We start from the raw sequence: 23,020 nt of genomic DNA, 5'->3' as shown, positions 1-23,020 counted from the left end.
CTGGGTAATGAAGGGCCCATCAGGGGAATGCAGTGGTAGGGGCCCACTACATTGGGGCATGGACAATGGTAAGGGGCATGGTCAGCCATTAAAGGGGGTGTAGTCAGTCATTAAAGGGGGTGTGGTCAACCCATGGATTACAACATATAAAGGCAAAACTTGCCTTTTAAATTTCTCCTGCAAAGTTGCCGAATATCAGCAACTTGCAAAATCCGCACTTTAATACATTTACCCCAGAACTTTCTTTATTGCATGTCGCATTTTTGTGAACTTCAAGCTTTCTTTCACATTCACCATAGTACACCTACAAATATACATCTCTGATAGGCACAAAATGCATTCTATAAAAAGTATAGGGCAAGGACTGAACTGATTAAAGTCAAGTCCATCTGCAGAACGGATATGTCCTCTTCACCCAGCAAGTAACATCCCTAAAAAAGTTCCCTCTCTTTATCTCGTTTCAAAAATTGTGCCGTATAAGAAAAATAAATCATACATCTTGTTTGTACATTTCTTTGCTAAATGCAACTGTGCACTCTGTACTTAGCAAGAAACATCCTCACTCAATCCAATTCCTACCACTGGCTGTGCAAACTGGGGGGAAAGTTACTAACATGTGGGTATTTTGGTGGTTTGCAAACTGCCACACATGCCAGACATCGCATGCGGTTTTCAGCTACAAAGAATTTACTTGCGCCCATGTGCATGCTGACACTTGTAGTGCCACAAACGTTCCCCCATCATGAAATATTCAAAGTTACCCCTGTAACAAATTATTATTGGCTCCTTATAAATCAAATATTATTGCTCCCACAATAAAGTCATGCAGTATATTAGTATTGCCCCTTAATAAAAGTATAAATTAATTTTGCCTCCTAATAAATAAACAATGGTTGTCAATGTTGTCTCCCTTCTGTCCTATAGGACACTTTTTGAGCTATCTCGCCTATCAGAATCAGGTGTAACATTTCTGCCTTTTTTTACAGGCATTTTTGCAAACCGCAGCTACATACATTGCGCGATTTGCATTCTTTCCGTGTAAAAAAAATCAGGATGGCGGTTCCAGAACTGGCGCTTTGAAAACATGCGGCTCGATTTAGTAAATCTCACGGATTAGAAACTGCACATAAAACCACCAAAGAACATGCGCAAGGCAAACAAATTTACTGACTTTTCAGTAAAATGTCCATGAGAATTTTTTATTAATAAAATAATAGCATGATCCAGCTTTCTGTGCAAGACTCTTAGTTTACATTTCATTGAGATAAGGTTGGAACAAATACCAGTTATTTTTTTATACAAATTCCTTGGCAAGATAGACTCCTACATTCTGACTACTCTCATTGACCTACGTGTATTAAAAAAGTACTGGCTTTATATATCTCATTAGAACTGACATAAATATTAAATCAGGAAGCCAGGGGAGCTCAATGGGGGAGAGGTAACGTTTGAACTGGAGGAGGCAGATAACTGACTCACAATTAAGAATGTAACAGGCCTTTCCCTAGGCACCACCATGAACCAATAAATAAAATTTTAAAGACAACTTGTTTGGTAATACCGGGGACACACAGACATGACCACAAATTACCTTCTCCCATAGTATCTTGACGAGCACAGCTAAACTATTTATTGAGGAGGAGAATGCCCAGAGCAGTGTCAGGAAATACATGGGTGAATATTAAATGGAATGTAGTATATTTAAGACATAGTGCTCCAAAGTGCACAAGTAGCAGAAATATTTAACACATAAGAACAACATTTCACAATGGTCAGAGCCACATGGAGGGTCTCTAGGAGAGAACAAAAGACCCAATTGAAAAACTACTAGGCAGAAATAGCGAGGTTGGCATGAACAGTAATAAGAGGATCTTCCAGGAGTAGTCTGCTCACATACCGGGTTGCAAATTTAAAGCACAAGAAAATTTGAGATTTCAATGTAACAGGAAAAGAATCGATAAAGCTTTCCAGTACTTCAAAAAGGTTTTTGACTCATTTTTCCTTATGCAAGAATAATTCAAGCCAGTACATTCTGAAGGCGAAAGAGAGCTTAGTATGGAAAATATCCATAGTCGATGTCAGGTCCTGTATCCACATGTGTAAAATGCTTTTCCTGTTAATATGGAGCGCTACACTCTGTCTCCCATCTTGGCGGTGGTGTCCCCATGATCTAGTGAAGACAGGAAGTGGGGCAGCCTTCAGCCGTCCCCATCACTCTACAGAGGATGCACAGACAGGAAGTTCGGCTCACAGCAGGTTCTTCCAGTGACAGTTAAACTGTAAAGCCCCAATATAAGCTTACTACCATCTGCATATATTAATGTACTATAATAGTGTTAAGTACATTAACTGCATATGTTTGTCTTACTGCCTGTCTGTTGCAGTCAGTATCAACTGGGAGCAACTGTATATATGTATATATCATCTGTTACAACAAATTCTGAAATAAAATCAACAAATTGGTTACGTCTAAAAGCTTCTTGTGGTTTAACATCTACCACCAACGCCGCTGACACCAATTACATATAACAGAACATGTGCCCTTATAATAGGTGTCTGTCAATTATCAACAGAAATGATTAAAAACAGTTTCCTACTACCTCTCGTCAATCGTGAGGTTACAGTGGTAATACCCAGTAAAGCCCATTCCGGTGAGAGAAGAACATAGTTAAGGAGGAATGTAGAGGCGTATTGGAGAACCTGCCACCAAAATCGCTTAATGTAAGGGCAATGGAAAAAAGAAGTACCAGGAGCATGGTATTTTAACCAATGATGTATCTACGGTGTGGAGATAAATAGCCTCTATGAAAAATATAATAATATAATTCCCTATAAATGCTGGAAGTTAACATATTAATTGAAGAAGTAAGGGTTGTAAAGAGAGTGTCTAGCGTTATATGTGGGAAAAGTTCAACCCAGTAAGAGACCGAAACGTCTACTAGTGAAGTCAAAAGTCATCTGTAATCTTTTATAGTGGGTAGGAATAACTTTACGACCCATAAGAGATTTAGAAACTCCCAAGTCCAACTCATTGGACCAATCCTGGGGGGAAAGAGATTTGAGAGTGGTAAACACATAGTGCTGGGCTTGATGAATTGCAAAGATGTGTACAGGGTAAATCAAAATTTAGAAGAATCTGAGATACAGCTTGCGGTTTTTTAACATTTAAGTCCGTCAATAACCTGATACTGTTATTACCCTTCTTCTGCCAGAGAGTAAATGGATACAAAACTCAGCCTTCCTGAAAATCCAGATTACCTTCCAATGGTAAATAAATCAAATAAGTACAATTCATTTTATGCTTAATACGGAAGCCCCACCACACTTTCCAAACGATAATCAACAAGGGGTTTTCAATCCAATCATCTGAAAGACCTTGTCTGGGCATACACAAAGTTGGTTAAACTAGAATTAGGGAATAAAGAACTCTCGGCTTCCAGAATAAACATTTTGTTTACATAGTCAATCTCTAACATATCGGAGGATCCCAGCATAAGTATATAATTTTAAATTAGGAAAGGTAATTTTACCTCTCGAGGGAGGTTGTTGGTGTCCAATCCAATAACCTCCCTCAAGAGGTGAAATTAATTTCTTCGATTTATCTGGAAGACTAAATGGTCCATAATTGGAGTGCTCCAGCTCAAGAGGTGAAGCAATCTACTCCTGCACCATTTAGTCTGACAGATAAATAGAAGAAATTACCAATTAATCAGTCCATCATTAGCCGTGAGCAAGACCTGCAGCATTTTTAAGTAGTACAGATGCTTTGGAAAAATAATAATTTTAATGAATATAGCATGACCGAAATATGAAAGAGGGAGAAGCCACCAGCCCTTAAGTTCTGCAATAAGTGTTTTTATAGTGCTACTAACATTTAAGGAATACAAAAAAGGATATTTTTAGGCAGCTGGATCCCCAGATAGGTGAACGAATGGTTTGCCCAATTAGGCTTGATGGCAATACTCCATGTCAGTTATGAACCCACACTTGGAGACATAGCTATAGATTTCTCCTGGTTAATAGTGAATCCAGAAACAATCTCAAATTCTTCAATCTTGTCTAGTACCGGTTGCAGAGACGTGTGTGTGGGTCCGAAAGAAGCCACGGAGCGACAATGGGCACTCCTATATCATATCTCTAGACAGATATACTGGAGGACTATAAGTATCATTAGTTGACAAATAGGTACTCAGATTATGATATATGTATTTCATAAATTGGGCAAATTCCTGGCCAAAAGCCAAAAATGCAAAAATCAATTGTAAATTCATCCAAAATACTTTATCAAACGCCTTTTTGGTGTTTAATCGTAAAAGGATTCCTTTTCTTACAATAAGAGGATTGAATAAAGGTCGTGAAAGCAGTCCGTACCCCTTTCACAGAGTGACTATCGTGAGTGAACCCTAGCTGGTAAGGTGTGAGTAGGTCAGGGAGAATGCTTTGTAAACTGTTTGTCATCACTTAAATGTAGAATTTTAAAATCCTGATTTATTAAAGTGATGGAGCTATAAGAAGATAGAGATTCCAGATTTTTGGGTGGCTTAAGGAGAAATATATCGTATGGGTCTCATTAAACCATGCGAAAGATAGCTGATATAAATGTAATTTACAATCTAAGGTGGATAGAAATGGCAAAAGATTTATTCTCAAAAATGTTATATTATTCCCAGCTCAAATCATCAGATCAAGGGGAATTGTTATGAGAAAGTTACTTAATGACTACATCAATTTCATGTTAGATAATTTCAGAACTAAGAACTTTCTGCTGAGGATCTGTGAATCTGGGCAATTTTGCTGCCTTGAGGAGTGAGCGATACAAGATGAGGTTGTCTGAACGGCGGAATGAATAGATCAGTGGCGGAAATACCATTGGTGCAGCGTTGCGGCCCATGGATATATTGGGGCCTGCTGCATGGCAGATGCAGAAGGTTGGGGGCCCCCGTTCCCTCCTCCCCGCCTCCATTCACTGGGGCACACAGCTCGCTAGCTCCACCTCTGGAAGAGATTCATAATACGAATGACACTGGGAAATAATTTCAGAGGTGGTAACATACTGCCTGAAATCGGGTTTTTAATTGACAAAATCTGTTGTTTATTGGAATGGATTCTGATCATATTTGTTAAAACCTTACACACCTTATCTCCAAACCTATAAAATGGTTTTCTAGAATAATCAAGTCTGAGCTGCGCTTTAGACGTTAGGAGGCTCTTTAGGAGTTGCATATCTTCCATATAGATTTTAAGATTAGAGGCAGATATTTGTCACTTTCTGAGACTGTTTTTTTATTTGTTAGTAGATGTTTATGAATTGTTGCAACCCATTTTTAAAAAGAGTTTTAGGCTTTAGTGAGGCTCAGGGGAGATTTTAACATGCAGATGCAACAAATTTATGGAAGCATAGTGAACGTTTAAGCAAACAGCAGGTTACATAAATGCATACTTCTTCAATGAGCTGTGCGGGCTAGGTAGGAAAGAAGAGGTGGGCATGCCTTTATGACGTGTTCTGTACTGTGCCCCTCCTAACCATGCAGTAACTAAGGGCTTTCTGTGAGAGTTTGCTAAACTTTTAGGAGTCTGGGAGGTCTCATCCTAATTTGGGAGTCTCCTGGACATTATGGGAGTTTAGGCAGCTACTGTATGCATAAACAAAGCTCAATGTATTCCCCTACCCTTGCAGTCATATGTGGTGGAGCTATGTGTATTCTGTGTATATATATATATATATATATATATATATATATATCCTCCTAGTGTGCTAGCGTTGTATAGAAACTATTTACAAAGACAAGGAAGCCATTTTTATTATTTACATGTTTGCAGAATATTACACATTGCTTCTAGCAAAATCATCAAGTCTAGTCTTATCAAGGCTCAGTTCTTAGCCTGGCATGTGGACATTTATAATCAGATGGTATTCAGTATATAAGTCCAGCAATGTATGTTATGACATAACGCGATTTAATGCCATTTTACATGGCTGCGCAGATGTTTCTGTGCCCTTATTGGACATTTTCAGAGAACATTTTTGCTCGGGAACGAACGTGAAGCTGGATGCAATAAGCCTGTACTTATAGACAGCAATATAGTTTGCAGCCATGCTGTTGTTTATGCACCAGAATTATAGCATAGTATCACTTCTCAGAGGAGCTATTAAAAGAAATAACAAAGGGTGGCGATACCACATGTTTGAAGGCATTCCTGATTATGTGGGCTGGACCACAGATCTTTAATCACATAAAGATTTGAAATATTTATATAAGAGCAGATGTGGCAGTAGAGGTACCTTGAGCTGACTTTTGCAGACCATACGCATTAGAGTCATAGAAGAAATCCGTAATGCTGGTAAAGCAAGTGGACCATGGAGCTGTGCTTGGACTATGAATGATGTCTGGTGCATTACAATAAGTGTACATTGTGCGGACTCTTTCTCTTTCTAGTTTTGTCAATGAGCCCCACTGCTTGTGAAATTAGTTTTTTTGGCTGGAAGGCTGGACCCAATCTGGGGTGGTGCATCATATAGAGGACTAAAATATTTATTCAGAAAGAATGAAGAAAGATTGTGGTGATAAACTGTTATTCTATTATGTAATCTTTTTGCTAAGAAGTTTATAAATACCAAGAGACCATGGGAGACTAAATTCACCTCTATATAAGATCTGGTACTACTCTGAGAACTGAGCTGCAGAATAATGGTGCCACTTTAAATAAAACAGATGAAAGTAAAGAGTCATGCGGGGGGTGACTGAACGTGAAAGCAAACGCTGCTGGGAGCTCTGGATGCTGGGAGGAAAATATCAACATAACATAGAACAAGTATTCCGTGCCTGCTCAGCCTAGTATTTCACAAGACATGGAGAGGAGAAAACAACTGCATGTAATGTGTTCCTGCTGCAAGGTAATTCATTCCTCTCTTATAGATATGAGGCTCAGCTGCTTACTCTCCGCTCAGCATAATTCCTCCCCGAGGCATCTCTTATTACTCCATATAAGTTCCATTACCTTTCCTGTATTACATATAACCTCTCCGTATAACTCTTCCTATTACTCCATATAACCTCTCCCTATATCTCCTCCTATTACTCCATATAACCTCTCCCTATAACTCCTCCTATTACTCCATATAACCTCTCCGTATAACTCCTCCTATTACTCCATATAACCTCTCCCTATAACTCCTTCTATTACTCCATATAACCTCTCCCTATATCTCCTCCTATTACTCCATATAACCTCTCCCTATATCTCCTCCTATTACTCCATATATCTCCTCCCTATAACTCATCCTATTACTACATATAACCCCTCCCTATAACTCCTCCTATTACTCCATATAACCTCTCCCTATATCTCCTCCTATTACTCCAAATAACCTCTCCCTATATCTCCTCCTATTACTCCATATAACATCTCCCTATAACTCCTTCTATTACTCCATATAACCTCTCCCTATATCTCCTCCTATTACTCCAAATAACCTCTCCCTATAACTCCTCCTATTACTCCATATAACATCTACCTATAACTCCTCCTATTACTCCATATAACCTCTCCCTATATCCCCTCCTATTACTCCATATTACCTCTCCCTATAACTCCTCCTATTACTCCATATAACCTCTCCCTATAGCTCCTCCTATTACTCCATATATCCCTCCCTCTAACTCACTTTTATATTCTCCTGAGGTACAATCTTGTTGTATAATTTCTCAATGTTAGAAGAGAGTTGGATCTCATATCTACCAATATAGATACAGGGAAAGCACAGTGGCTCAGTGCTGGCTTGGGCAGCACTGTGGCTCAGTGATTAGCACTTCTGCCTCACAGCACTATGGTCATTTCTTCAATTCAGTTCTTGACCATGGCCTTATCCTGTGTGGAGTGTTACAAATATATGATGGGGAAATTATTTAATTACCTTATAAAATCATAAAAATAATAACAACTGTATTCCATAATGTGTGGAGTTTGTATGTTCTCCCATTTTTTGTGTGGGTTTGCTCTGGTTTCCTCCCACACTCCAAACATACAAGTAGATTAATTGGCTGTTATTAAATTGACTCTAGTGTTAGGGAATTTGGACTGTAAGCTCCAATAGGGCAGGGACTAATGTGAGTGAGTTCTCTGTACAGTACTGCAGAATTAGTGGCGCTACATAAATAGCTGATGACAATGATGAGGGAAAGAGAAGTTGCAAATCAACCTAAGTCATCAGTATCAGGCTGATTTCCTTTACTCCTCTTTAAAGCAAGTCCATTTCTCCCATATGCATATATATATATATATATATATATATATATATATATATATATATATATATATATATATGTGCACAGTGCACTGAACTGAAGAAGCACAGCTGGTACTTTACTTTGTAAACTGAATATGTAGGAAAGTGATCCACTCAATGCAAACAGTTCTGGAACCCATTACAAAAACACAGTTGAGGTGATTTATAAAGCACATTGGGGGGTAAATGTATCAAGCTGAGAGTTTTCCGGCGGGTTTGAAATACCAATCAGATTCTAGAAATGATTTATTTAGTACATTCTACAAAATGACAGCTAGAATCTGATTGGTTGCTATAGGAAACATCTCCACTTTTCAAACCCGTCTGAAAACTCTCAGCTTTATACATTTACCCCCCAGTGTGCAACGTAAACCACATTGGGCATTAGGGCACATATCTGCATGGAGTAGTAAAACTCCACGCAAATAGGCTCTGGTTACACCCGTAGTCAACAAGGAAGGTTCCTTGTTGACTGCAGGTGTTTTTTCCCTCTCTGGCCTACTACACAGGATGCTGCAGGATACATAAGTACCTGTCAGCTCCACCAGCAGCCTGCAGCATTATAGCCATTGGAACCATCAACTCAATAGTTTAAAAATAAATATTTTTTTTTATTAAAGGGATCCCCCTCCCAACAATATTAACCCTTATGCTGCCAGCCTAAAGCTGGGTGTTTTAAAATAGGGGGGGGCATGGAGTTACCTCCACTTTACGATAACCAGCAGTAGGCAGGCCCGCCATCAGGGGGGTACAGGGAGTACTGCAGTATCGGGCCCAGCAGCACAGTGGGGCCCCACCAGCCCAGGGCCCAAACAAATTTATTTGGGGAGGAGGCATCCACAGTGAATTAAGGGAGGTAGCGGGCGCCATTTCTAGGCAACAGCTTCTCCTGAGATGTGAGAGGTGATGTGGGGAGAGACCTCCGTGCGTAATTAAGGATGCGCTAGTGGGCTCCCATGTAGGCAGCATGTCTGCCTCCACTCCCAAAATTTCAGGGCCCCACAGCTGCCACCATTTGTTCCAGTCCCATCCCCCTAGGTGCCCGGTCCCAGACAGAGAGCCGTGTCAAAGCAGATAGACTCCCTGCAGTATTGCTAACGTCATGTAATTAATAACGTCACAGCGCTGTCAATAGAGGGGAGCCGAAAGGAGACAGCAAGAAGACGCAGAGAGGTAAGTAAACTACTGCAGGGGTTAGGTGGAACTGGGGATGGGGGGGTGACTGTAGTGAATCGGGGGAGGCAAATGTTGGCTAGAGAATAATTTGAAATGAGGGTGGGGTGAGAGAAGGAAGGAGGGGGCCCTGCCTGTTACATTTGTACTGGGCCCCACAATTTCTGATGGCAGCCCTGGCAGTAGGCAAGGGGAACCTGCATCATGGGGTCTCTCTGCCATAATGTCAAACCAGCCCCATGCTGGTCAGCACGGGGCTGGATTCCCTAGGGATTTGGGAGTCCACAAAGAAAAATTGTAGCCAAAGTACAGTGAGGGCGTTCCCATTCAGGGAACATCCGAGTCATCTTCAGTGCGCTGATTTCAGCCGTATCTCCTGCACCAGCAAGGCGTCTAGTTTAAGTGCTGACAGGTGGCATTACAGCCCTTCATGTCTCGGACCCCAACTCCCTAGGGACCTCAGCCCCGTGCTGACCAGCTTGGGGCTGGTTGGCATCATGGCAGGGGGAACCCCTGTTGTGGGATCACCTGTTATATTGCCACCAGCCCCGGCTGGCAAAGCCTAGTGCTGGTTGGAGGAGAATCGGGGGGACCCCACGCTGTTTGTCCTCCAGATTTTCCTCCAACCATTAAATATTCATTACCCCACACTCACCGCCCAAGGGTGTGGGAAGAGCCCTAGTGCTTTCATCACGAGGCTGGATATCCCTAGGGAGTTGTGGTCCAAAAAAGAATGTAACGCCGCTGCTAGACCCCTTGCTAGTGCAAGAGATATGGTTGAAATCAGCGCACTGTAACTGACTTGGACGTTCCCTGAACGGGAACGCCCTTCCTGTACATTGACTACGTTAATCTGCCCATTCCCACCCTGTTCACTCCCCTAAAAAGTTGGCTGTAATAAGCCTTTCTTTTAACAAAAAATCAGCCGGTTCTGTGCATGTGCAGAACGGTTTTGGGGAGTATACGCGCCTTATTGACCCATTGCATCTAGATGGTCCAATCAATGCTTATCATGGTACCCGCCCTGCCTCCATTATCTAGAGATATCTCCACAACCTAGATGGACGCCTTGGTCTGCAGAGAGGCGTAAAGATCTACAGAGGCGCACTATGGGCCACATTAAGTCCAGCCTCCTAAATCCTCTTCACCTACTATCGGTTTAGACTCTGGTAATAAGGACTGCTTTTATAACATGGCAATTGTGTGTGTGAACGTTTTGTTACATTACTTGAAGTGCGACTGGAAATGCTAAAGTGCAACATGGAGGCAGAAAATGGGTCCCATTAAAATATCGGATGAGATTCAAAGATGTCTTTCTGTGACACGTACCACTATATAAACGCTACTTATAACTGTTCAGAAATGTCAAAAATATTTCTATCAGTGTCCTCATTGAACATGCTTTTAGTAAACAACCCACCTTCATACGGGACTGGGAGAGGGAATTGGACTGCTCAATAAACGATCAAGATTGGAATGACATCTTCTTACGCACTCAGTCTAGTTCGGTCAGTATACGGGTAGTTGAGACACAGTACAAGGTGATGACTAGGTGGTATCGATGTCCCAGCCTGTTGGCTAAGATGGTCCCCGGGGTGTCAAACATGTGCTGGAGATGTTTGACTGCACCAGGTACTCCATTACATACATGGTGGGAGTGCATAGCACTTAGAACTTTTTGAGATGCAGTCCTTCTAGTTGCTAAAGAAATAATGGGTGTCGAGCTACCCAATTGCCCCAAATACTGGCTACTAAACGACAATAAAATGACCATCTCCCAATATAAAAAATCAACAGTAAAAAAATCTTAGCAACGCGGCAAAGGCCGTGATCCCGGTTCATTGGAGATTCCCAAATATCCTTACCATAAAAGAATAGTTTGCCCGATTAGAATCCTACAGGATAATGGACGATATACCTTATTCATCAAGGGATAAATATAGGGAATACTACTATATATGGTTTGAGTGTCTTTAATTCAAGCATTATATTCTCAGTGGAATAAGTGAAACCCCCCTACCCCCCCCCCCCCCCCCCCGTTCTCAGCTTTGCCTTTCCTCCCCACTCTTTACTCCTCTTTAACTTTCCCCCATCTCTACATGTTTTGCTACCGAATACTAAATAGTATTTTATATGCTGGACTATTGTCCCACTATTTCTTTTTGTTTCTCTGTAATACCTTCAACTTATTGCTTAATGCAAGACAGAGATATTTGTAAAAGCTGTTTAAATTTTCAATAAAAAAGAGATTTAAAAAAAAAAAAAAAAAAAAATATTTCTATCAACGCTTGATATATTTTAAGATCTCCAGCCACTTCCTTCTTCAATGACAAGTGTCGCACTTATAATCCCCACTGATTCAGCACGTGACATATATCGCATTAAGTAGCTTTGCACATCTTTACTAGGTCTTTCTTCCATCCCATCCAGCGTGAAAGAATCTGAAAATTCTCTGGGAAAAAAAAAAGTGCTGTGCATCTTTACCAGGCAACTTCCTTCCCTCTATTGTTTTGACAACGTTTGCAATAAGTGAGAGAGCTTCATAAACTCTTTAAAAACCACTCGTCTTACTGCACTGAGATATATACACCGCTCCCCAATGGAGTCCTCCTTACTCTGGACTTTCATCAGCATATTTGTCTTTGGCACTTTTAAAGTATACGGTAAGTTTAATTTTATTACAATAGCTTTTTACTAGATTCAAGTATGATCTGAAAGGGAATAATCATTATCCATTCAATGCAGCCATAAGGAGACTGGACAGTTATATGTGACAGATTAACTTGTTAAAAAGGCATTTAAACACTTGTATAACATAAACTTTATTAAGACTTATTTCCAGCAATACACAGTGCAGTGTGTACTGTCCATTGGTAATGGTTCTATTCCTGCACAGATATGTGCAGTGTTATGCTCAAAACTTGTTCTCTCTTTGTTATTGCTACTACTGGGTGCAATGAGTAATAATTTGGGTCAGTAGCCCAAGGCCAGAAACTAAAAGGGAAGGGGGGATTTGGGGGGACAGAAATCTCCCATTTTAAGTAAGTGGCACAATTGTGACTCTAACAAATGAAGTGAGGTTTGGGTGAAGGACTTGTGGTAGATTTTATTTTATTTTAGAACATGTTGCTGCTGTTTTTTGTAAAATAGGGGTTGTATGATGATTGCTGTGTTTTTATTATGATAAGAGCAAGGTGGCTGGTTTTATGTTCTAACGAAAAAATAAACTCATTGGGCCCAAGTCTTTAAGGAATATAAAGCAAAAAAAAAAGGAATAAGTATGCTTCAGTACAAACCATTTTACAATGCAAGGGGTGTATTATAGTTTATTATTTTGCATGCAAGGGAAACACTGGCTACTTTTTCATGTAGCACAGAAATATCTGAGAGCTTTATTTTTACACTGAAATTAAAAGTTGATCTAGGACATGCCCTACGCCAACTATAAATCTGTCCAAACATTTTAAATTTACCTCCCCTTCAATGCAACATGGTTTTGCCAAGTTACTCATTTTTTTGCATTGAATAATTATGTGCAGTGAGAAAGATACAGTATGCACATTGAGAGCCCAAGGCTTTTTTTATGGCACAGAGCCAGTGATTTTCTTAATTCACCGCTAAGCAGGTGGTCGATAAAGGTTCAGCAGCCAACAGAAGGATGCATGTTCTTGTGGTGTTTTATCATGAGCTGTGGTCAAAATAAAATGTGACCATGATTTATCCTGTGTTTGTAAAAACTGCCCTGAGTGCAGTTGCAGGTTTTGTTATTGTCACTTGCCCCTGGTTACTTTACCCCATGCCTGCCGACGGAGATTGCCCTTGGTAATTACCTGGTACAACTCCACACAGATGCAATACCAGATTTATTTGCACCCTATGAGTCACCTGCTGTGATGGGCTCCAATAGGTCAGGTGGCAAGGTAGTAAGGGGTCTGGACTACAGTGAAAAACACTCAAGGAACAACATTATCTTACAGTGGGGAGGGTTTGGATCCCTCCCCAGGATAACCATTTAGTGTAAAAACCTGGGGATGAACTCAGAGAGTGTCTGTGGCTTCCAGCATGGGCAGTCCTGCTAGGCTTGGCTGCCCTTCCAAGGATAGAAAAGTGATCAGGTTTCTTTAGGGACAGTGCAAATAGGTATACGATGGGTGTTGAGGGGAAAGCACACTGGGCTGATTGTGGCTTTTGTAGGAAAATGCTTTTACACATAAGCTTAGCACATACATAAAACACATTGCACATTGACATTGAAGTACAATGTATACTTCCTGAAGTGAGGGCCTCCAGGACTGGCTTAATCTCTATTAATTTTGCCTGGCACAGACTCCTTTGTTGCAGTTATATTGATCACTGGCCTGTCCCAGTGGAACGATACTCCCAATCATTCGTTCTAAAAACTTCATTCAGTTTATGACTTCTTTAACACTCCTTTTCTTATTTCAACCATCAGCTGATCACCTTCAATATCTCCTTTACCATCTTAAACTCTTTACACTCAACCAAACCTCCCCATACCAGCAGAGATCTCAGTTATATTATTTTTCAACAACCTTCCACCTCTCTGCACCAACTTCTCTATTCAGTTTCTAAATCCTGCTGTCTTGATCTGGAAGTCCCACATCTTCACGGTTTCCTCCCACACTCCAAAAACATACTAGTAAGTTAATTGGCTGCTATCAAAATTGACCCTAGTCTATCTCTCTCGGTCTGTCTGTCTGTGTGTGTGTGTGTGTGTGTGTGTGTGTGTGTGTGTGTATGTTAGGGAGTTTAGACTGTAAGCTCCAATGGGGCAGGGACTCAAGTTAGTGAGTTCTCTGTACAGCTCTGCGGAATTAGTGGCGCTATATAAATAAATGGTGATGATGATGATGATCTTCATCATACTCTAGCAACAGCCCCATATCAAATAGCTCCAGTTTCGTTCCTTCACAACAATGACCATAAACTCAGCTGTGACACACAAAGGAAGCACTACCTTCAAAAACTCTCCTACAAAGTAGAATGTCATTGATAAAAGTCCTCGGAAGTTTACAACTGTTACCAGTCTTTCCAAAATGCTCTAGACATTGACAAAGAAACAAACATCTAACCTTTCATCTCTGTATTGTTCAGTATTTTAACCCCAAATGCATTTTTAATACTTCCAAGTCTCTTTTCAGTCCTCTTACTTCACTTTTCAAGAATGACAAGATCTGATATGAGTAGATTTCCTCTTCCCCAAGCAACACATTTTTCCTGTAACTTCTCTTCATTTGCTATTATAAATAAAGATGAAGACTCTGCCCTTTTCTTCTTTTCCCACACTAGTATCTGCCCGTTCAACTCTAACCCATTTCCAAATTAGTTTTTTGCTGTGTCCTGTACACATCCCAGCCTAACATCTGTAATCACTCCGTGTCCTCTGGTATATTGCCATCATTATTAAAGCATGCATTAATTACTGCTATTCTGTTAAAAAAAATATCTTGACCAAAATTATCTATAAAACCTGTGGTGGAACGAGGTGGTGGGTCTGAGGGGCGCTGGCATTGTCTCCAAGGACAACATCACCAACTCAGAGGCAGAGAGAGATGAGGACCCAGCTGGGTGGAGACCCCGAAGAAGGAGACGTACCACTAGACAAGGAAAGGCTTTTATTGGGGAAGGAATTGGATGTAGGGACAGACATAGAAAATCGGGTTGGGTATGAAATGTCTACACCAAAATGTCAACAGTCAACAGTCATAATGTCTATATGTTTATAAGGTAGACATGTAAAATGTGTACACGGTTGTAAAGTCGACAGTCAAAATGTCAACATAAATCATTAGATTTAAAAATTCAATACACGAAGGTAAAAAATTTTGTGCCCATTCCACCCCAAACAGCTTATTCAATTCTATTGCTGCCAGCCTAGGGTGGTACTAGCAAAATTGGCGAGATAAAAAGTGTGGGGTCCTCCGATTTTACCCGTCAAACAAAACACACTGGGCCTGATTCATTAAGGAAAGCAAAGCAAAAAAAATGAGTAGCTTTCAACCTTGACAAAACCATGTTGCATTTGAGGGGGTGCTGTTTTTAAAATGTGAGAACAGATTTATAGTTGGGGTAGGGCATGTCCTAGTGTGACTGGATCACTATTAAATAACTTTTGGTAAAAGTTTATTTTAAGCGAATAGCGCAGGGCACTTATTTATGTGATTGCATTTGCACTTATTCTTGTTTAGTGTAAGATAGGAAGTCGTTATTTCTGTGAGCAGGGAAGAAATTTGTCTCTTGTCTAAGCTTGCTATAGGATATGCCTATTTCTGATGCATATATCTGTTACAATGAGCCTGTGTTTACTAAGCCTTTGGTGTATTGTGGTTTGGGAAACTGGCTTGTTGTGGGACCTTTTGTTGTTCTGTGTGAATATGAATTCCGAACGGTCTGATGAAAGGCCACGTGTTAATTAAATCTTTTGATGTGTGAGGTTTAACTTGGAGACAGGAAGGTTTAATTTAAAATGTGCTGCAACATTTCCTGCATCTCAAAGATGCAGGATATCACAGCAAGGTTTTTAAGAATTTCAAAACTAAGTATAAATATTAGTAGCTTTGCAATGTATGTAAATTTATGTTTGTGTAAATAGAGTATATCCTGATGCTAAAAATAGCATGTGTCTGAAAGGTATAAATGCTCTGACTTGTACACTGAAATGTATCGTTCTTCTGAATTGTCATCTGACCTGATCACACTGGAACCTTCCACCAGTGTGTGTGAGCAAATAAACCATCTTGCTTCAAAGACCTGCTTGGAATCATCTTCAATATTGCTGTATGTGTGATCTACAGATTAGACCCAAAAATCGAATCCGTTCTCCGGCTGTCTCTGCGGTTTGGACCCAAGCGTTTCCAGTACCACCGCCTGCCTGCTACCCAGCAGCCCTGGTCCATGTGATAGGCCAGGGGGGATCCATTCACAGCATCCCTGATCCATAGTAAGAGGTCAGGAGGACCAGCCCAGGTACACCAGCAAGGAGACACGCTAGCAGCATCAGTTACGCAGAAGAAACCCCGTTCTGGGTGCCTGTATAGGAGCCCAGTGGTGGCAGCAGCTTAAGCCCCTCCTACTGCGGCAAGAGGGCGCTTTTTGGATAACGAAAGGGAACGGTGGCAAAGTAAGCCCAGCCAGTTTCCAGCAACAACAGACAGGGTGGCATAGGCGGTCCATCCTGTCACACCTAGATTAACTTTAAATTTCAGTGTAAAAATAAAGCTATCAAGTATTTGTGTGCTATATGAAAGAACAGCCACTATTTAACTTATGTGCAAAATAATAAACTAATTTGCACCCCTTGCATTGTAAAATGGTTTTTGTCCAGGAGAAAACTTACTCATTTTTTGCCTCCCTTTCCTTAATGAATTAGGCCCACTGTTTTCAATTAAGGATCACAGGCCAAAAATGTTCTGTAATTCTTAAAGTTGTATTACTCTAATAAACCTCTATAGCTCCCTAACTATTAAGTTTCAGTCTAATCTGTAACTAAGTGGCCTATTTATAAAACTGTCTATGCCTTATGCCTGATTATGAAAATTTTAAGGATCGTGGCTATTCTTCAACACTCTGACGCTGGATATATCACAGATATCTCCGGCATTGACTAAAGTTTCGTTCAATACGGACGTCCCCATAGTTCTCTATGGCCCCAGTAAAATATGCCAATTTATCAAGCTTTGAAAAGCTTTACATATCAAAGCATGTCAACATCATCAGAGGATGGTGTAAGCCACTCTAACCATTCTATTATTGCCCTCGGGAGAGTGTACATCACCATGCATGTGCAGTAAACATAGCCAGGGAGAGAACCTGGAAGTTAAGTCGTTCGCCGTTGTATTCAAACAAGGGGCGAAAGACATCTCAATGCAAAACAGTCTTTGATGAAACAAACACTTATCAGAGTTGATGTCACAGCATGAGGAAATTGACCCCATAATTCATCTCTTATCACTGCCAAAAGCGACCATAATAGATGATAGTTAAGGGGCAATTTCTGCGTTCATTCATAAATAGGGACCTATGTTTCTTAAAGTCTTTCTCAGTCCTCTTCTATTTGGTGTATTGTGTGGCTACTGTTTATAAAGGAGATTTATCTGGCCAGGACTTAGATGTTACTTTTATATATATTTTTTTCTAGATATACCGCGTTGGGCTTTAAGTGATACCACTTATCTGCTTTGGTTGGGTTCTTAAATAGTGGAAAGTTTAGGGTGGTCTCCGTTTTTCTTGTCCAGGTGGGCTGGTATTTGAAAAGTGACAGATCAGCAATTTATGTTCCTGTTGGATCAACAGTAGGCAAAGTCCCTGTCTGGTGGCTGCTGTTATTGGTGTCTCTGATAGCTCTCCCTACTCGTTTCCCTTTGTCACGATCTGCCTGCAGCTTGCTGCATTATATTGGCAGCTCCTGCCTCCAGAACTATTAGACTTTATATTTGTGATTATTGTATATATTATGGCAGTAATTCTAACTCACCAGAGGTGCTGCAATTGTGCTTTATTCTTCTCACTACTAGGGGTTAACCTGTTGGCCTAATTATCTCCTGCACCTGGGTGTTCCCTACTTATACCTGATTCTCTCCCTCTCCTGTTCTGGTCATTGTTGCTTTGTTGCCCTTCCTATGGTTTGTTCTCCTGCTGCTTCTGTACCCTCGGATCCTCACATTTTGCTACCTGTGTCTGCGATATTCCATTTAACCAGAATTCAGCCTTATCATGAATCCCTGTGCAGTTTTAACTATATTGGTTCATACTATTTATTTCTATTTTGTAGCAATAAACACCTTATGCTTCATCACATCCCAGACTCTATAGCTGTGATTTAATTTGAAGAGTGACAGTATGACCAGCCAAAAAGACAGCTTTCGAGCCGCGTGAAAGATCCTGCTTCAAATTTTCCCCTGAGACTCTTTCTGCAATTGTTTTTCATTTGTTTCCTCTAGCAACATGTCTGCCTCCCACATTACTGAACTACCTACGCTACAGATTCTACAAGCAGACATTATTTTACTACGCTCTCAGTTGGCTCAATTTTCTGCCTTACTTAAGGACCCACTCCGGAGACTGTCAGATTTTAATAGTGCTACTACAAGCTTACTTTTTACCAAGAACAATGGTGTAACAATCTCCAGGTTCACAGGTGGTCCATGCCCCCATCTGACTGAAGAGGAGCGGTGGCGCAGAAGAGCTAATAAATTATGTCTCTATTGTGCCAGTAATATACACTTTTTACAAGACAGTCATCCCCTCACACCGCGACAGCCTACAACACCGTCTTTATTTTATTACCCTTCTCATTCTGGATTTGTTTGTGCTTCACTTCTCGTTCCCAAATTACAGCCTGTTCTACACCCTTAGATGAGGCCTAGTCCACCAGTTTCAACCGTCTGTCCTCAGGCGCCCATTCCAAACGACTGTCCTGAGGCGCCCGTTCCAGCCGCCTGTCCTAAGGCGCCCACTCCAACCGCCTTTCCTGAGGCAACAGTTCCATCCGCTTGTCCTGAGGCGCCAGTTCTGGCCTCCTGTCCTGAGGCGCCAGTTCCGGCCGCCTGTCCTGAGGTGCCAGCTCCTGTCGCCTGTCCTGAGGTGCCAGCTCCTGTCATCTGTCTTGAGGTGCCAGCTCCTGTCCCCTATCCTGAGGTGCCATCCTCTGCCTCCAGCTCCGAGTTGCCCTCCTCTGCCTCCAGCTTCAAGGTGCTATCCTCTGCCTCCAAATCCGAGTTGCCATCCTCTGCCTTTAGTTCTGAGATGCCATCCTATGCCTCCAGTTCCAATGTGGCAGCCTTTGCCTCCAGTCCTGAGTCTCCTGCCATTGTCTCTAGTCCTGAATCTCCCGCTATTTTCTCTATTTCTGAATCTCCTGCCATTGTTTCCAGTCCTGAGTCTCCTGCCATTGTCTCCAGTTCAAAGCTTCTAGCCACTGTCTCCGGTATTAAGCCTCCAGCCTCTGCCTTTGCTCCCGAGTCGCCAGCCTCGGTCTACAGTTCCTGAGCTACATCCTGCTTTTAGGAGGGTGCTGCCCCTAAAGCCTGCTTTAGAAAAGGTGCTGCCCCTACAGCCTGCTTCCGAGGGGGCGTTGCCCTTCCAGTCCGCTTCAGAGAAGGCCCTGTCGCTCCAGTCCGCTCCAGAGACATTGCCACTTGTTACGGTCCAGCCCAAGTTGCCAGTCAATACGGTTCAGACCGAGTTGTCAGTCAATACGGTACAGGCTGAGTTGCCAGTCAATACGGTACAGCCCGAGTTGCCAGTCAATACGGTACAGCTCAAGTTGCCATTTTGGGCAGTACAGCCTGAGTCGCCCTTTTAAGGCAGTACAGCCCCAGTTGTCATTCAAGGCAGTGCAGCCCGCCACTTGACACAGTTGAGCCCAAGTTATTACTTGGTGCTCAATAGAGAGGGTATTATATCTGCGCAAATACCCAGTGTAGGTAGATAATGGCTGCCAAAGAATGGAGACAGTGAAAGGGGGGGGAGACCCCTCCCCCCCAAGTACCTTGTAAACAACCACAAATAAAATTTGGGATAGTCCCCAGGCGCCTATACAGAGACAATGAAGTCAAATGGGCGAAATAGGTGTTTATTTGAATGAATCCATAATAATAAACGTTGGTATATAAAAAATAAAAAATAAAAAATATATATATTTTTCTCTTTGACTGCGATATAAAAACATATACATAAAAAACACAGCAAAAATTTTCAGCAGTTTTGCTGGTAAACAAACTTCACAAGATAGTGAGCTGTTATGCACAAATGGATGATAGAGTCCAGAGTAAATAATTGCAAAGTTGCAAAGATGGTGCAATAGCCATGTGTATAGGCCCAAACAACAATGGGTGTTGTAGTTCTTTACAAAGCAGAGCAGTCTTTGTGTATCAAGGTAGAATAAGTATGAGTGGAGTGATCCCACAGCGGCTCCAATTTACCACATAGGGGCAAAGAATCATAAAAAAACAGACTCACCCCGCTCTGCAGAGTTTATCTCCCAAACATCCGTCCAGGGGAGCTGTTATATAAATCTCCGTCTGTGCTGAAGAGAATCCAGTTGCCGAGTGAGAGTTGAAAGATCGCGCATGCGCATGCGGTAGTTGCTATCCAGTCTGTGTAAGCTTACGGCCGGCTTGTCAGTGAAAAGGTTGAATGCTGTTAGATGTCGGTAAATCCGGTTTGGATGAATAACCTACGCGTTTCACCCAGTACAGGGCTTCATCAGGGTTGTTTAGCAGAGGTCACTTGGCCTCCTTTTATAGTTATTAAAAATGGATTGTCCAATGAAAAGTCTTGTTGGACCAAATGCAGATATTGAAGCTTCACAATGAATAGGTTCAAATATAACAGCAGGTTCCTTTCAATATTTCAAGTGACAAAAAGAACTAGATTTGATGCAAAAATCTAGTCTCTTAGCAAATCCGTTAAGAGACCAGGATTGTTCCAATCTAAAAAGAATGATTAAAGAAAACTGTTAAGTTCAAAGTCAATATTAAGACCTCTTGGAACGAGAGTTTTAAGTTTGTAGATCCATTTACTCTCCTCACAAGACATGGACCGGATAAAATCTCCTCCTCTCCATGATCTCTTTACTATACAGATGCCCTGAAATTTAAGCAATGAAGCATCTTTATTGTGAAGGAGTGCAAAATGACTGGAGACACTATGGGCCTCAAACCCCTTAGTTATGTTCCTTTGATGTTCGCTAATCCGGGTATGTAGATCTCTTGCTGTCCTACCTACATACTGTCTTCCACAGGGACACTCAAGCATGTAAATCACCCCCTTGGTGTCACAGGTGATTTTGTCTTTTATCTTGTAAGTGGCTCCAGTAGCAGTTGCAGTAAACGTACAGATAGGTTTAGTGCCCCTCATACGGCTCGTCCTGCATGCTTGGCATCTTGTGCAGTAAAAGAAGCCTTTTTTATCCTCTCCCAACCATGTACTGGAAGGTGTCTGTCTGGTAATGGGAATGCTGCTTGTTACAAGGGCATTTTTGAGATTATCCGCCTTTTTGTAGATAAACCTTGGTTTACAAGGTAAAACTTCCCTCAATCTTTCATCACCCAAAAGAATGTTCCAATGTTTGCAGATGATTTTCTCTATCTTTTTGGAATCATTTTTTATATACCAACGTTTATTATTATGGATTCATTCAAATAAACACCTATTTCGCCCATTTGACTTCATTGTCTCTGTATAGGCGCCTGGGGACTATCCCAAATTTTATTACTTGGTGCTGTCCGGTTCGAGGCTTCTCCCAGTGCTGTCCGGTCCGAGGTTTCTTCCAGTGCTGTTCAGTCCGAGGCTTCTCCCAGTGCTGTCTGATCCAAGTGTGCCCAGTTCGGGCCGTCCTCCATGTGTGCCCAGTCCGGGCTGTCTCTTGTCGAGGGTCTCCAGTCCAAGCTGCCTCTTGCTGTGGGTCTCCAGTCTCAGCTGTCACCTACTTTGGATGGGAATCTTTCTCAAGTTAGCGCCCTTCCGAGCTTTTGTGCCTCATATTTTCCCTCCGTACCTAGCCTTGTCAACAACCCAAAAAAGCAGGTACTGTTCCTGTTATCAAATGTTAAAGGAGAAGCCTTGGAATGGGCAAACCACTTTATTGAGACTAAGCTTCCCATCCTGTCTGATTTACAACTCTTTACTGAAGCAGTGATCGGGAAGTTTGCGCAATCCCTCGCAGTGGAAACTTGTGGGTCAGCAGTACATTCGGCAATATCTCCTATCACCTCAGTCCAAGAATTACCTCTGTGCTCTACCCAAGTGGTTCACATTCCGAGGAAGTCTAGCAAAAAGGGCGAAAGAAGACAGGAGGGTCTGAGATGCCTAAACGCCCCTTTGGTATGATTTCCATCTCCTTTCCGCCCTTCTCTACCAGGACCGCGACTCTCGACTATGATTCAGACTTTTTAACAATTTTTGGTGATAAGGGCGTCCCTTAAGGGAGGGGGTACTGTCACAATCTGCCTGCAGCTCCTGCCTCCAGAACTATTGGACTTTATATGTGTTCATTGTACATATTATGGCAGTAATTCTAACTCACCAGAGGTGTTGCTATTCTGCTTTATCCTTCTCACTACTAGGGGTTAACCTGTTGGACTAATTATCTCCTGCACCTGGGTGCTCTCTACTTATACCTGCCTCTCTCCCTCTCCTGTTCCGGTCATTGTTGTTTTGTTGCCCTTCCTATGGTTTGTTCTCCTGCTGCTCCTGTACCCTCGAATCCTCACATTTTGCTGCTTATCTCCACTTACCTTGCTACCTGTGTCTGTGGTATTCTGTGCAACCAGCATTCAGCCTTATCAGAAATCCCTGTGCAGTTTCAACTATATTGCTACGTACTATTTATTAGTATTTTCTAAGCAATAAACACCTTATGCTTCATCACATCCAGACTCCATAGCTGTGATTTACTTTGAAGCATGACACCCTTCTTCTAACCTCATTTCTGTTGCTCATTCCTCTTTGTTACTCTGTCTAACAGCGTGCTTTCCTGACCGAAATACGACCTCTTCTAAGTCACTCACCAGCAATATTTCAAACTCTACAACTATA

At 41.7% G+C, this 23,020-nt stretch overlaps 1 protein-coding gene and 1 long non-coding RNA gene across 3 annotated transcripts in view; one reads left to right on the top strand and one right to left on the bottom strand.

Annotated features, from left to right (window-relative positions):
- The window catches only part of LOC142151320 (uncharacterized), a 179,915-nt gene that overhangs the window by 102,842 nt on the left and 54,053 nt on the right, over positions 1-23,020 (bottom strand). Inside the window, exon 2 of the long non-coding RNA XR_012691177.1 lies at positions 7,301-7,335. This is a non-coding gene — a long non-coding RNA (uncharacterized LOC142151320). The remainder of the gene's footprint in view (positions 1-7,300; positions 7,336-23,020) is intronic.
- LOC142151316 (intercellular adhesion molecule 5-like) overlaps positions 6,737-23,020 on the top strand; it is a 51,617-nt gene continuing 35,333 nt past the window's right edge. Inside the window, exons 1-2 of one of the 2 annotated variants that reach the window (XM_075206840.1) lie at positions 6,737-6,895; positions 11,891-12,123. In XM_075206840.1, the coding sequence (XP_075062941.1) occupies positions 12,060-12,123 (64 nt within the window). In that variant the 5' untranslated portion in view covers positions 6,737-6,895; positions 11,891-12,059. Of the gene's footprint in view, positions 6,896-11,868; positions 12,124-23,020 lie in introns of both variants that reach the window. The other variant, XM_075206841.1, reaches the window with a different exon arrangement.

Source organism: Mixophyes fleayi, chromosome 4 (assembly GCF_038048845.1).
Source record: "Mixophyes fleayi isolate aMixFle1 chromosome 4, aMixFle1.hap1, whole genome shotgun sequence".
Lineage (NCBI taxonomy): Eukaryota > Metazoa > Chordata > Amphibia > Anura > Limnodynastidae > Mixophyes > Mixophyes fleayi.
Note: the sequence above shows the minus strand (reverse complement) of the source record. Positions and strands in the feature narration are given on the sequence as shown.